This window comes from Ceratotherium simum, chromosome 19 (genome assembly GCF_057802395.1).
Source record: "Ceratotherium simum simum isolate JZ-2026a chromosome 19, ASM5780239v1, whole genome shotgun sequence".
Taxonomy (NCBI): domain Eukaryota; kingdom Metazoa; phylum Chordata; class Mammalia; order Perissodactyla; family Rhinocerotidae; genus Ceratotherium; species Ceratotherium simum.
The window spans coordinates 31,996,880-32,011,861 of record NC_141918.1 but is presented as its reverse complement, the minus strand read 5'-3'; the positions used below and the strand labels follow the sequence as shown (position 1 = coordinate 32,011,861).

At 37.5% G+C, this 14,982-nt stretch overlaps 1 protein-coding gene across 1 annotated transcript in view; it reads left to right on the top strand.

Moving 5' to 3' along the window:
- The window catches only part of AK9 (adenylate kinase 9), a 117,698-nt gene that overhangs the window by 30,622 nt on the left and 72,094 nt on the right, over positions 1-14,982 (top strand). The window contains exons 10-16 of the mRNA XM_087443988.1: positions 1,391-1,530; positions 1,611-1,791; positions 5,522-5,666; positions 10,062-10,175; positions 10,264-10,371; positions 12,966-13,049; positions 14,522-14,661. Of these exons, the coding sequence (XP_087300114.1) occupies positions 1,391-1,530; positions 1,611-1,791; positions 5,522-5,666; positions 10,062-10,175; positions 10,264-10,371; positions 12,966-13,049; positions 14,522-14,661 (912 nt within the window). The remainder of the gene's footprint in view (positions 1-1,390; positions 1,531-1,610; positions 1,792-5,521; positions 5,667-10,061; positions 10,176-10,263; positions 10,372-12,965; positions 13,050-14,521; positions 14,662-14,982) is intronic.

Below are 14,982 nucleotides of genomic sequence, written 5' to 3'. Positions count from 1 at the left end.
ATAAGGAAAGAGTGACTGCCTCCTGACTTAACTGGGTACGTTTTGGTCCCTAGCTCAGTCTACGGACTCCGTGGAGAAGGGTTGTAGCCCAACATGCCTCGTGATGAGGTTCTCAGTCTCATGCAGCTCCCCTAAGCATTGACAGCTCCCTTAACACTTAGCTACTTCTTCCAGCCTTCAGTTGGGACATTCATGCAGCATCCCTGCAGCGTGTATGTCCGTTTCTTTACTCGCTGATGCTACAGCTGTCCGGGCAACACCAGAGCTCCCATTCTGGTCTGTGGAGGCACAGTCAACTCTGGAGCGAGTAGATACATGTGAGAGCCACATCTGAAGGTTGGAGGGAGCCAATCTGGACCCTTTCCTCCTGGCAGTTGCCCACCGTGCCATCTCTCTCCAGCTCTCTCGTCCCCTGCTAAGGTAGCACGAGGACAGTGAGAAATGGTTCTTTACTTCTCTGGAGTCACCAACAGAGGATTGCTGAGGGAGACTTTACATTTTAAGAAGAATGAGAGAGCTAAGTGAATGCAAAAGCAGTCTGTATATAAAATCTTACTATTTATAAATTTAGGTAAATTGACTAAGAATCTGGTACATTTTCAAAGCTTTTCAATAAAAAGTTTTTGGAATCTGTTTTCTGAAACAGATAATAGAAAACATTCTATCTACCTTATGCTCATTTTACTTTATAATAGAAAATGCTCAGTACAATTTAAACAAGGTCTTAGAAATGAAATCTATTTGTCTTATTAAATTTTGGACAAATACAGAATGGTTGCAATTAAGAAAAAGCCAAAATTTGCTTACTAAATTATTTCTTAAATGGTATAGCATTATCAAATAAGAAATGAAGGAGCCGGCCCATTGGCATAGCAGTTAAGTGCACGCGCTCCGCTTTGGCAGCCTGGGGTTCACAGGTTCCGATCCCGGGTGCACACCGACGCACCACTTGTCAAGCCATGCTGTGGCGGCGTCCCATATAAAGTAGAGGAAGATGGGCACAGATGTTAGCCCAGGGCCAATCTTCCTCGGCAAAGAGAGGAGGATTGGCATCGGATGTTAGCTCAGGGCTAGTCTTCCTCACAACGAAAGAAAAGAAATAAAACACTTAGGAGGCCAGCCCCGTGGCCAAGTCGTTGAGGTTCCGCAAGATCTGCTTCGGGGGCCCAGGTTTGCCGGTTCGGGTCCCAGGTGTGGACCTACTCCACTCATCAGCCATGCTGTGGTGACGGCCCACATACAAAGAGGAGGATGATTGGCACAGATGTTAGCTCAGGGCAAATCTTCCTCACCAAAAAAAAAAAAAAAAAAAAAGAAATGAAATACTTAATACTGTTAATTTCAGCAAAACTTCTGCCCACATTTTTAACGTAGCATTTATCATTAACAGGATGAGCTGCTCCATACTCTTGCATCTTATCAACTAATTGCACCAAGATTTAGGTGGCGGAGAAGCAGATGGGGACAGACATGTCCTGTGATGTTAAAAAAAGGTAACATTTATCCAGGATTGCCAGATTTTTCTGTGAGGTAAGTAGGATTTTCAGAACTTAATTTTTAAACCTGCCCATACCTCTTTTCAGTTGTTTATGATTATGCCGTATTTTAAGTTTTCTAGGTAAAATATACTGTCTTTCATCAGAAGAAGCATTCAAAACATTTTTGTTGAACCCGCGTTCCTATCTCCTTCCACCTATGCCGGCACCACCATTTAAAGTTTTCATATTTGGACCTCAATCTTCAGGAAAAACAACGCTTAGCAATTTGCTGGCAAAAAGTTACAAAGGAAAGGTAACTACTTATCTAGCGAGTTAGCTATCTTTCTTGATTATCTACCTACCTATACTTGATTATAATTTGTAGGATTTTAGGATTTGTACTCAGTTTTCTTAATTTTACACTGTCAATTGGGTCATTGTTCCACTGGGCTTAGAGTGGGGAAAGCATCCTCCTTGCTGGTGATTGCAGCTTCTGCACCATAGCCCCTCTTTGCTTCCCCAAAGCTCCCAGATTTGACTGTTATGTCATACAGACCATGCCACCTACTACCTTTCTTGGTTCTACTCATCTCCTGTTTCCTGAGTTACATCCCTCCTGGCTCACTGTCACTCTCTCCACATCCTCAGCCCCATCATAATTCTTGGTGATTTCAGTATCTACAAAGATGACCCTCCCAACACCCTGGCCTGTCAATTCCTTGCCGTCTCCTCACAGTGATCCCGTTCTCCACCCTCAGTAAACGAAGAGAAATTATTTTTAGCTTAGACCAGAGTATTAGCAGTAGAGGTAGTAAGGAACAGGCAGATTTGGGATGTAATTTGAAGACAGAGCCAAAGGATTTGATGAGGGATTGGAATGAGGGGAACTGCATGAAGGCCAGTATGGCTAGAGCATAGAGTCTGAAAGGAGGAATGGCTCAAGATGAAGACGGTTGAAGACGTAGTCAGAGCAATGCGGGCCATGGGGAGGAGTGTGAATTTATTCCAAGTGCTATTGAATTCTTTTAAGCACAGGGGTAACATTTTCTATTTGCTTTTAACTTTTTTATTATAAAATATGACAAACATACAGAAAAATGAAGCTCACTGAATTATGACAAAACAAACCCCCATATAACCAACACCCAGGTCAAGTATGGGAATGTTGCCAGTACCCCAGAAGCCCCCTATGCCTTTTCCCAATACCAATCCTCTTACTCCTTCCACAAAGGCAATCACTGCCCTGAACTTTATGGTCTTCACTTCTGTACTTTTCTTTTATGGTTTTACCATGTAAGCTTACATCCAAATACCACAGGTTAGTTTTGCATGTTTTTCTTAACTTTATGGACTTAAACGATTTATGTTCTTTGTGCCTGGCTTCTTACACTTAACATCGTGGTTGCGATATTTATCCATGTTATTGCATATAGCTATAGTTTATTCATTTTTATTGTTTTATTTTATTCCTTTGATTGAATTATATTATAATTTATTTATCCATTTGAGTGTTAATAAAACTTGGGTTTATTCCACCTTGGGGTATTATGAATAATATTGCTATAAATATTCTCGTACATGTCTCTTGGTGCACACATGCATATCTTTATATATTTTGGAGATTCATCTTGGAGTAAAATTTTGGGGACATAGGGTATGCATATGTTCAACTTGTGTAGATAATGCCAAACTGTTTTCCAAACTAGTTCTACCAGTTTACGATCCTATCAGCAGTTCGTGAGAGTTCTGTTTTTTCATACTCCTGCCAACTTTTATTATGGTCAGTCTTTCTAATCTAAGCTGTTCTAGTGGGTGTATCTCACTGTGGTTTTAATTTGCATTTCCTCAATGAGTAACGAGCTTGGACATTTTTTCATATGTTTATTGGCCATTCAGATATTCTCTTTTCGAAGTGTTTGTTCAAATCTCTTGTCCATTTTTAAATTTTTTTGCATATTATTGGTAGGAGTTCCTTAAATTATCTCTATACAAGCTTTTTTTTATTATAAGCATTATGAATATTTTCTACCACTCTATGGTTTGTCATTTCATTCTTTTAATGAAAAATGCGCCATACTTATCCATTTAAAACAAGTCACTAAGTCCTGCCTACACTAAAGAGGAGGGGAATTAGGCTCCACCTTCTGAAGGAAGGAGTATTAAAGGATTTGTGGACATGTTTTAAAGCCACCACGGTATGTGTCAGACAAAGGAATTCTAATTTTAAATCTATAAAGGGTTCTTACAAATCAATATGCAGATGAAGCCCCAATGGAAAGAAATAGCAAACAGGCAATTCACAAAATAATAGGTACAAATAGCCGCTAAACATGAGAAAAGGGATATCACCTCCCTGATAACCAGAGAGATGCCAACAAAACAGAGATATGTCATGTCAATCTGTTAGAGTCAAAGATCACTATTAACACACGCTATTGATGTGTGGCTAGGATAGGGAAAAGTACGTTCTCATACACTACTGGTAAGAGTATAACCATTAAGGATGGCAATTGGAAATATGTATAAAATCCATGTATATCCTTTGAACTGTCAATTCTATTTTATGGATTTTTTTTCCTAAAGAAACTATCAAAGATGTATACATAACTGTATTCATCATATGTATTCCTTATAGCCTATTTATAATAGCAAAAACACATATACCTAAATATATATTATTGGTATTTTAGTTAAGTTATAGTATATTCAGCTACAATACTGTGCATATGTTAAAAATGATGGTGTAAATATATATTTATTGGCATGGAATAAAGTAATATAAGCATATTGAAGGAAAATCAAAATGAGTCTACAGATATGGAAATATTATTTAAACTTAAAAGGCATATAGAAATCTATTTCTAACATCCCAGCATTCAGTATGAACTATATTATCTACCTGACAAAGAACTTATATTCAGAATGTATATATAGAATTCTAATCCAGTTTTTAAAATATGCAAAATGCTTAAAACATATGCTTAAAAACAGGAGGTAAGTGAATGACCAATAAGTGCATAAAAATAAGCTCAAAATTATTAGTGATTAGGGAAATATAAATTTAAGTTACAATTAGATACTTTTTCATACCCACTAGAATGGCTAAAATTTAAAACATTCACAAAACCAAGTATTGGTGAGGATGTGGAGTAACTGTAATTTTCATACATTGCTGGTAGGAATGTAAAATAGTTCAGTCACTTTGGAAACAGTTTAACGGTTTATTATAAAGTCAAATATACACTTACCATGTGAACCAGTAATTCCATTCTTAAGTATTTATCCAAGAGAAAAGAAGACATATGTTCATAAAAAGACTTCCTTACAAATGTTCATTGCTGCTTTATGTATAATAGCCAAAAACTGGAAGCAACCAATGTTCATCAATAGAGGAATGAGTAAAAAACTGTGGTATATTTATACAATGGAATACTACTCAACAATAAAAAGTAACAAATTACTGATATGTATCATTACACTGATGAATCTCAAAAACATGCTAAGGGGAAAAAGCTTGAAAAAGGTTACATACTGTATGGTTCCATTTATATGAAATTCTAAGAAAGGCAAAACTAATCTATAGTGGCAGAAAGTGGTTGCCAGGGGCCAGGAATTAATTATAAAGGAGCATGAGGGAATTTTTAAGGTGACATAAAAGTTCTATATATTGAATGTGGTTGTTGTATGTATATATTTGTAAAAACTCATCACACTGTATGCTTAAAATGGATGCCTTTATTGTATGTAAATTTTACATACAAAGTTGATTTTAAAAATATGTGTGTAACTTGAATATATATATTGCAGGATAGATACATATATAAATAGATAATCCTACATGAAAAATATGACTGAATTTCTATGAAAGTGAGTACTCAAAAATCAATGAATTCTGAACATAGCATACCTCAAACAGCATTAAAATTTTTGAGATAGATAAGTATAGAAATAGATATAAATAGAGATAGAGATAGAGAAGAACAAGGTGTTTAATACTCACAGTAACTGGTGCTTATGTTGGTTTCCTCAAATGTTCTTTGCAGGTAATTGACTACACCAAGCTTGTTCAACTATGTTTTGATGAAGCCCTTGAAACGTTAGTAAGAAATACTATAGCTGAGGCCACTGAAGCAGCTATCAAAGTTGTGAAAGAACGGCTTCTCACAGAACTACAAGCTAAAAGACAAGGTGAATCATCTTTTTAAAATGTCTGTTTTAAGGTTAAGTCAGCAATTAAGCCTGGCTACCTGAGGGCGAGGACTTGGTTTTCTCGTCTTGGTGTACCTGGCACCTCACACATTGTAGCTTCTTAATAAACGGTTGAAGAAATGGATATGGAAGAACCTGATTCATAAAGGGAGAAAAGATTTCATTCTAGACTACTAAGGAAGGGACTCAGAAAGAACTTCCAAATTTGGATGTCTTTACTTTTATGGGTCTGCTTGCTGGCCAGAGACTGAGCAGAACTTACACCTTTATCTACACCCATCGTGACAACAACACTCCACCTGACTCTTGTGCAGTTTGCTGTTGCTGCCGTTGTTGTTGTTGTTTAGGCTTATATGTCAGCCCTGATTGTAAATTAAATCTTTTTATTGTGGGAATTCAAAAAGTCATAAAACCTGGGCCAGCCCCGGTGGCCTAGTGGTTAAGTTCAGCACGCTCCACTTTGGCAGCCTAGGTTCGGTTCCCAGGCACGGACCTACACCACTCATCTCTCAGTGGCCATGCTGTGGTGGTGGCTTCCTCAGCAAAAAGAGGAAAATTGGCACATATGTTAGCCCAGGGCGAATCTTCCTCAGCAAAAAGAGGAAGATTGGCAACAGATGTTAGCTTAGGGCCAATCTTCCTCAGAAAAAAAAAAAGTCATCAAACAGTGAAACTGGAAGAAGCCTTAGTGATCAATTCATACAGTTCTCTAACTTTACGAATGAGGAAACTGAGGCACATGGGGGTTGAATGGCTTCCTGAAACTCACCCAGCTGGTAGCATAGCTGAGACTCAAACCCTCATTTCCAAAGTCCCAGTGTTCTTTCTCCTGAGCATTCTGCCTTTTCCTGTATCTCACTCCTTATCACATTATTTTAGAATAGGCACAAGGGTTTGGGGGTTGTTTTCTGTTTTTCTCCAGGAAAAGTGAGAGTTGTCATTTCTTGGCTACTTTTGACATTCATTGGTTGGTTTTGGTAGAATTTGTATCTATAGTTGTCACCCTTGTAACCAGTTACATTAGAACACCTGAAATAGCTTAACCTAAACATCTCCTCCTAAGGGAATACCCTCAGTGCAGCATTTCCTATACACTACATGGGATCTTTCTTACTTTCAAAGATCTAGATCCAAAATTTGAGATTAGCTCCAACAATTTTAGACTGGATTCAGCCACCACTGTTTGGATTTCCCCGAAGCTATGGCAGTGTACTGTTCCCTGATATAGACATCACTGCCTCAATTCCAAATATTCCTTTCCTAATAAAGTTTTTCTCATTACAAAAGTAATAATAGATAATATTCACTGGGCTAAATTTACTGTACGATGGGGTGATGCTAAATGCATTGCACATTATTATCCTATTTAATCCTCATAACAGGCCTGTGAGGTAAGTAATTTATCTCCACTTTTAGTGGATGAAGAAACTAAGGCTCAGAGGCGTTATGTAACTTGCCCATAGTTGACAGCCAGCAAGTGCTTGGGATTCGAATCAATGTCCGTGCTCTTATCCTCTATTTCTCTCAAGCGATCACAGGAAACTGGAAAAAGCAGATGGAAAAAAATTCACTCATACTTACTCCCCAGAGATATCCCCTGTTAAGAATTTTATGCATTTTCCAACCCTCCCTATGTTCTATTCATTTTTGTAATGATTAACTGTGATCCTATGGTATGTGCAAAATTGCATTCTCTCATTTTATTTTAAAATAAGGATAAAATAAGAAGCATTCTTTTAATGCTTCTTTCTAATTGAAATGTAATTATTGTAGTAAATTGTGTGTTAGATGGGGATCTAAACTCACTTTTTCCAAGTGGCAAGCCAAATTTACAACTAACATTTGCTAAATTATCCGTAATTTTACTGGAGATTTGAAATGCCATCTTTATTCTAATATTAAGTTTGTGTGCATGGATGTGTGTGTGTGTGTGTGTGTGTGTGTGTGTGTAAATTTCTGAACTTTGTATTCTATTGATCTTTCTATTACAGCCTTTAATACAAAATGTAATTATTAAAGCTTTATGATGCATTTTAATCTAGTAATGCAAGTTTCTCCTCAAAACATTTTGCTTAAAAATTATTCCTGGATAGTCTTTCACTTATTCCATAAAATGAGTGCTTATTGTGGCCAGAAGCTCTCCTAGGCCTTGAGATGCTTGTAGAATTTTGTCAAGTTCCCCAGCAAATCCCGGTGGGAGGATTGTGTTAACATTATACAATAATTTGATGAGAATTTGCATCATGACTATTAAATCTTCTCATGCAGACAAATGAAATCTCCATTTTGTGGTATAATATTTGTATCCTTCCTTAACATTTTGTAGCTTTCTGCATGCATTGCCTACACTTTTCTTAATAAGTTTATTCCTAGATATTTTGTCATTTTGTTACTATTGAATGGGATCGTTTTTCTATTATATTTTCTAGGTAGTTATTACCAGTATATTGGAAAGCCGTTTGATTTTTATATATTTGTTTGTAACTTTATTAAGCTTACTTGCTAGTTCTGATAGATTTTTAGTTGCGTCTCTTAAGTTCTGCAGATAGCCAATTGTATCATTTGAAAAGAAATAGAGTTTCAACTTCTCTTTTCCTATTACTTATGCTTAATTCCCTTCTTGACTAGTTATGTAGGCTAGCTGTTCTAGAATGATGTTAGATAGTGGCAGTGGTACTGGACCTTTACAAATGGATTCTTGCGCATGTCTCTCCATAAGGTCATTAAGTATTTTTGTCTGGAATGGATGTTAGACATTATCAAATGCCTTCTTAGCATCCATCAAGATGATCATAAAGTTTTTAATCCTTTGATCTATTGGTCTGATCGATTATACTAATGTATTTTCCAACATTAAACCATTCTTGTAGTTCTGAAAGAAACCTTCCTCGGTCATGATGTGTTATTCTTATAACATATTTTTCTTTTGGTTGTTTATCTAGGATTTTTTTTCTACATTTGTAAGTATGATTGGTTTATAGTTTTCTTTTTTGTGCTTTATTTGTCAGATTTTGCTTTCAGGGTTTCACTAACTTTTCACATCGATTGGAAACATTCCCATCAGTTTCTATGCCTGAAACTATTTAAATAACAAAGAAATTATCTCTTCCTACATGGCGATGTTGAGCTTTTCCTAGGCAAGAGCATGTTATTTGCCTAATACATCTGCCTCTCTTCTTTCTCATTAGCCTATAAACAAGTAAGAGAGTCCAGCATGGTACCCAAGGTATTCTAGAAACAACAGCAAAAAGACCAGTATTGACATGCATGCCATCCAAGTGATCATCCAGATGATCCACAATGAATTTATATTTTTAGTATATTACCTTCAAAATCAAAACCAAAATTTTAAAAAATACTCATAAACAACTCACAAACTAAAGCTTGAGAAATATTGACCCAGACTACTAAGATAGCTTATTAGTCAACCTATTTAAGCCTGGACAAAATGAATTCATTAATTCATTCAACAGAAACTTGAGTATCTACTTTGTGTTAGCCATGATTCTAGGCCCTGGGCTCCAGAGGTGAACATGACACATGAAGCTCCTCTCCTCGTGGTGGTTACATTTTAATAGAGGGGAGGGGGGCAAAAAAAAACAAGTGAGCAGATAGAAAGAAATATAACTAGGTAATGTGGCAGGCGGTGATTGGAGTCCGGGTGCTGGAGTGTTAGAGTAACCTCTCTGAAGAGGGGACATTTAAGTGAAAACTGGATCAAGAGAGGAAGCTAGTTGGGCTCCTGGAGGAACAGTGATCTGTAATGATTCTTGGAGTCTGGAGTGATGCCTTTCACATCAAATTATGGCATGAAATCATAGATTTTAAAACTTTCCACAAATTGCCTTCTCTCACCAGAATATAGAAATAGATGCTATCTCCTATACACTGCAAACTTAAAAGCCTCTTTCTTTTCTTTTTCAAATTCACTAATTATTCTAAATCTGACAATAGGGTTTTAACCCTTCTCAAAATTTAAAACATTGGCTTTTTTTTTTTTGCTAGTGAATTTTGCTCCAATATATTTTCAAGAAAAATTTGTCAGTGGAGAATATTGAGGTTTTTTTAACATAGAAAATTTTGTAATAATACAGAGGATGGCAGCTAACATGGAGTAGGCTTCCTGTGAGCCAAGCATTTTCTAAGTGTTTACATCCATTGTCTCATTTAACCCTTGCAACAATGCTTTCGGTTGATGATCCTCGTTTTGCCCAGGAGAAATTGAGACAGGGAGATCAAATCATCTACCAAAGCCACGCTGAGTCAGAACTCACACCCGAGTCTCTCTGACTTTAAAGCACAGGATTTAATCACTATCCCTGTCTCCCTACCCACAAACACCTTTTGCTAACACAGCCAATTACTGTCTTTCAGCCAAGTCAGCTTTTAGTGAACTTGAAAGAGAATTTGAAAGGAAAGAATATGACAAGGTCCCAACTGATGCGTATAAAAGCCTGGAAGACTTGCACTCTTCATTTGATGAAGATGGTAAAGAAATATATTGCTGATGTTATTGGCCAAATCTTTCCTAATATGAACAGATTAGCTGAGAAAACATATTATCCCTTCGCTGCAGTGTTCACTCATGAGTCCCAAGGAGAAAGCTCTTCAGAGGACAACGAAGAAACCAAAAGGAAGTCAGAAAATGTCCTTGATGATCAAGCCGCTAGAATTGATAAAGATGGTAACAAAATGAACTGCTAATACCATGCTTATGAATCTTATTTCCATTTATTTCATATTTGATCATGTTTATATTGAAGCTTAATATTACCCCCAAAATTGGAAACTTCAGGAGAAGAAAGTTAGCTTCTCTCTTACAGATTTAAACTGAACAGCTATAGAACAGAAATAGATTTACTAGAATGAAGAAGAAAACGTAGAAACTAGGAACCTAATATGATTAGAAATCTCCCAATTTTTTTTTTTTTTTTTCTGAGGAAGGTCAGCCCTGAGCTAACATCCGTGTTAATCCTGCTCTTTTTGCTGAGGAAGACCAGCTCTGAGCTAACATCTATTGCCAATCCTCCTCCTTTTTTTTTTTTTCCCCCAAAGCCCCAGTAGATAGTTGTATGCATAGTTGCTGTATGTGGGACGCGGCCTCAGCATGACTGGAGAAGCGGTGCATCGGTGCGCGCCCGGGATCCGAACCCAGGCTGCCAGTAGCGGGGCGCATGCACTTAACCACTAAGCCATGGGGCTGGCCCTCCAAAATTTTTTTTAGTGTTTCCAAATGTGACACAATCATTATCATATAATAACAAATTCTTTCTTAAAAACTCTCTCTTTCCTTTAATGTGTTGGAATCAGAGCATCATAAACCCAGAGTTTTAGCTGTGAAATATTATCATTTATTTTTATTTACCCTTAGAAAAATTTTCCACTCATATCTGAACATAATTGAGAGCATACAATGTAAACTATTTTTACCTTTTTTGATTTATAATGTAACATTTAATTATATTACTTCATTAGGAAATATTTTAACACTCATTTTAAATTACTGCATAATTTCCCTACTTATAGGTAATACTTTTAATTAGCTCTTTATGTTGGAACTTTGTTATTTTTCAGATTTTATTTTATTTTTTGCTACTACAAATAATGCTTCAACGGACTTTTTACGTGAAGTTTTGTCTGTGTGGTGACATAAGTGGAGTCACCAGTTTAATGAGTAGGAAGCTATAGACAGAGTCAAATTGATTTGCATAAAAGTTGTTCCAAATTATATTCTGCTCAGTAATATACAAAATATATGTCATTATTTCCTTGGTATTTTCTCTTTTGAAATATTATTTTAATTTTCATTTGACTATTTCTGAAGTTTAATATTTCCATATTGGTTAACCATTTATATTTCTTCTTTTCTGAGGTGACCATTTTTGTCTTTTGCCCTTTTTTTTTTTCTTTGGTGAGGAAGATTGTCCCTGAGCTAACATCTGTCCCAATCTTCCTCTACTTTGCAAGTGGGATGCCGCCACAGCATGGCCTGATGAGCAGTGTGTAGGTCTGCACCCAGGATCCAAACCCACAAACCCCAGGCCACTGAAGTGGAGGGCGCAAACTTAACCACTACGCCACCAGGCTGGCCCCATACCCATTTTTCTAAATTGTTGTATCAGTTATATGGTTTCTATATAAACTTTCTATATTAGTCACTCATTTTTCGTATTTTTATCCAAAGTGGATGGTTTGTCTTTTAAATCACCTTGCTGTTTTTGAAATAGAGGAATTTTTAATACTATTGTAGTCAAATCATTACTTTCCCTTTGTTGATTTCTTCCATTTACTTTCAGTCTTAAAAGTCCTCCTTTCAACCAGAGATTGAATATATACTTATATTCTTCTTTTTATGTTGGCCCAACCTTTGTATTTAGTTTTTATTTATTTATTTATTTTTCTTTTCTTTTCTTTTTTTTTTTTGGTGAGGAAGATTAGCCCTGAGCTAACATCTGTTGCCAATCCTCCTCTTTTTGCTGAGGAAGATTGGCCCTGGGCTAACATCCATGCCCATCCTCCCCTACTTTATATGTGGGACACCTGCCACAGCATGGCTTGATAAGCGGTGCATAGGTCCATGCCCAGGATCAGAACCTGTGAACCCCAGGCCGCCAAAGCTGAGTGCATGAACTCAACCACTGTGCTGCTGGGCTGGCCCCAGCATTTAGTTTGTAAATACATCTATACTTTACTGTGTTATATAATGTAGAGCTGATTTTTCTGTTTGGTTCCTCCTCCTGATCCAGACAGATGTGTGTTTACCTGACATTTATTTCAAGCCTGGTAGGAAGTAAACTGGGCGCTGTCAGAAACTTACCTGTGGCATTCTTCCTCCCTTATCTTTGCGGGAGGCAGTCCGAGGTAGAAGCAGCCATCAGTGCCTCTACTCACTGCTGGAGGATGCCAACACTGCCCGTGTGCCCTGGGGAGAAAGCACCCTCCCTGCCCCGTGTGTCTGAGATAAGCACAGCCTCTACCTCTTGCAGTCAGGAGGCTGTTAGTTACCTCAGTCAAGAAGGGAAAATTTGATTTTTCTTGTTCAGTGTAGATTTACTGGCACTCTATGAAACTGGAATTACTCTTGGTTTTTTAATAGATTAAGTCATTATCTTTATCTTCTACTGCTGATAGATATATTTACCTATTTGACTATTAATGGTGTTATTTTAATTTAAAACAAATTGGGAACATGAGTCCTGGGTCCCCCATAGCACGATCTTTGACAATCACCCACAATTTATTACTGTCCTTTAGATGTTAACAATGTTTTATTTGCAGGTGAAAATGAAACTAGTGAAACATCTGCATTTAAAAGGAGTTCTCCAGACTATAGTCAAGATCTAAAGGTGGATCCAAAAAAAGGTAAATTGATATTTGGATAATTTGGTTCTCTTAGATTGTGGATCTAAAAATCACAGATAGTTCCTTTAGAATTTTGAAAGAGAAATGTGTGATTTTTTAAAAAAGCATTATTAATACTCAACTTAATCTATCTTAAAGGCTACTCTACTATGAACAATTAGACATACAGGAACACAGAAAAAAAACTTGTAATATATTGTTTTGGTGAAAAAGAATATTGGGAAGATAAGAGATCTATCTTCCTGTTCTGCCATCCCTGGCATGTGGCTACCATAACAATTCACAAGATGGCTGCTGGTGCTCCAGCCATCATATCAGTGTGCCTAGCAGGAAGTGGGGAAAGTCAAGAGACAAAAACTGACACTCCACCCAGCTGAGTTATCCCTGTTTAAAGAGGTGACAGGAAGACTCGACAAAAAAAAATTCTTCCTGCATCTTGTCTATAGCCAACCAAGCTATAAGGGAAGTTGGGAGATGTAGTAGTTTTAGTTGGGCACATTTCTGACCCCCAAAAAATCAAGATTCTGTTACTAAGGAAGAGGAAAATGGATACTGGGTGAACAACTAGCAGCTTCTAGCACATTTGGTACCTCTGTCTGGCTATTTCTGCCTCACCATGCGCCCCTTCCCAAGACTACGGGAAGATCATGGGTTCTTGCCTCTTCCACTCTGGCTCTCCAGGAACTGCTGGCTCTCTCCATCCCTGAGAACAGACTTCTCGCTTCATGGCACAGAGGGCAGCAGACAGCTGCTCTTTGAAAGCACTTTGGGGTTTTTCTGGGCTGGGATCAGTTGGCGGGAGACCCTGATGGATGGAGCCTTGGGGCAGCAGCTCAAGAAGCATGACTGGAAAGGCAGAGGTAGAGGAGTCAGGTGGAGCTGCCAACCTCCTGCCTCATTAGAGGAGTGGATGAACAGTGACATCACAATGCAGCCTGTGAGCCAACTCAGCCAGGCAAGGAGACGTTCAGCACCCAATGAGGGCAAGAATCAAGTATAACACTTGAAAAATCAGCCTATGCCACCCTTTCTTCCATCCCCCCCAACTCGCCTACCTCCTGTCCTCTTACTGTCCCATGTGGTCTCAGGCTTGTAATTGGAAGTGTTCATCTTGTTTTCTGACTCATTCCCTAGATGCTGGTGTTTTAGCTTGACCCCTGGAATCCTCTGGTCGCTGCCTCCTCTCCCTGGCTTCCTGGGTTTTGACTCCTGCCCAACATAACTTTCTTCTCGCCTACTCACTTTCATTCTGATGCGCTGGCTTTAAGCCAATGCTCTGATATTTTGTGATTCCTGACTTAACATTTCCTCCCTAGTCTATTTCCCCCTTCCTCTAGCATGTGCTGCAGTAACACAAAGATAGTACTTTCTTGGGTCAGGTATTAACAATTATGTTTTATTGCAAATAGCATTGTCCACTGAAACTATTAATGGCATTAGTTTATTAACTTATTTTACTTTATACTCAACAGAAGACTCAATAGAAGAGGTAACTGCCGATCATCCAGATGTTCTTGCCATGATAGAGAAGACTGTAAAAATGACAAAGGATATGAACTTTGAACAGCCATATGAAAAACATGCTGAAATCTTGGAGGAAGTCCTCAAAGAAGTAAGATATCCAGGCTGTATGTTTTTATCATTGATTTAACAGTAACTGAGAAATTGTTAATCTAGTATATGTATAATTATTTTAGAATCTCATTTGAAAGTATTGAAATCTGTAACCTTCAAATTCATGTACATTTTATAGTCAACATTATGTGTAGTGTACCCCAAATGAACAATTGCTTATGCTCTTTGGTAAATTTTGGTTTATCAACAATTATGCAATATAGTTTCAAAGATTTTAAATTTTCTTCATTAATTTTTATTGTCTTTAAATCAGTTCAGTTGGTTAAAAGATGGTGTATATGAAGCCAGTACCAAAGTT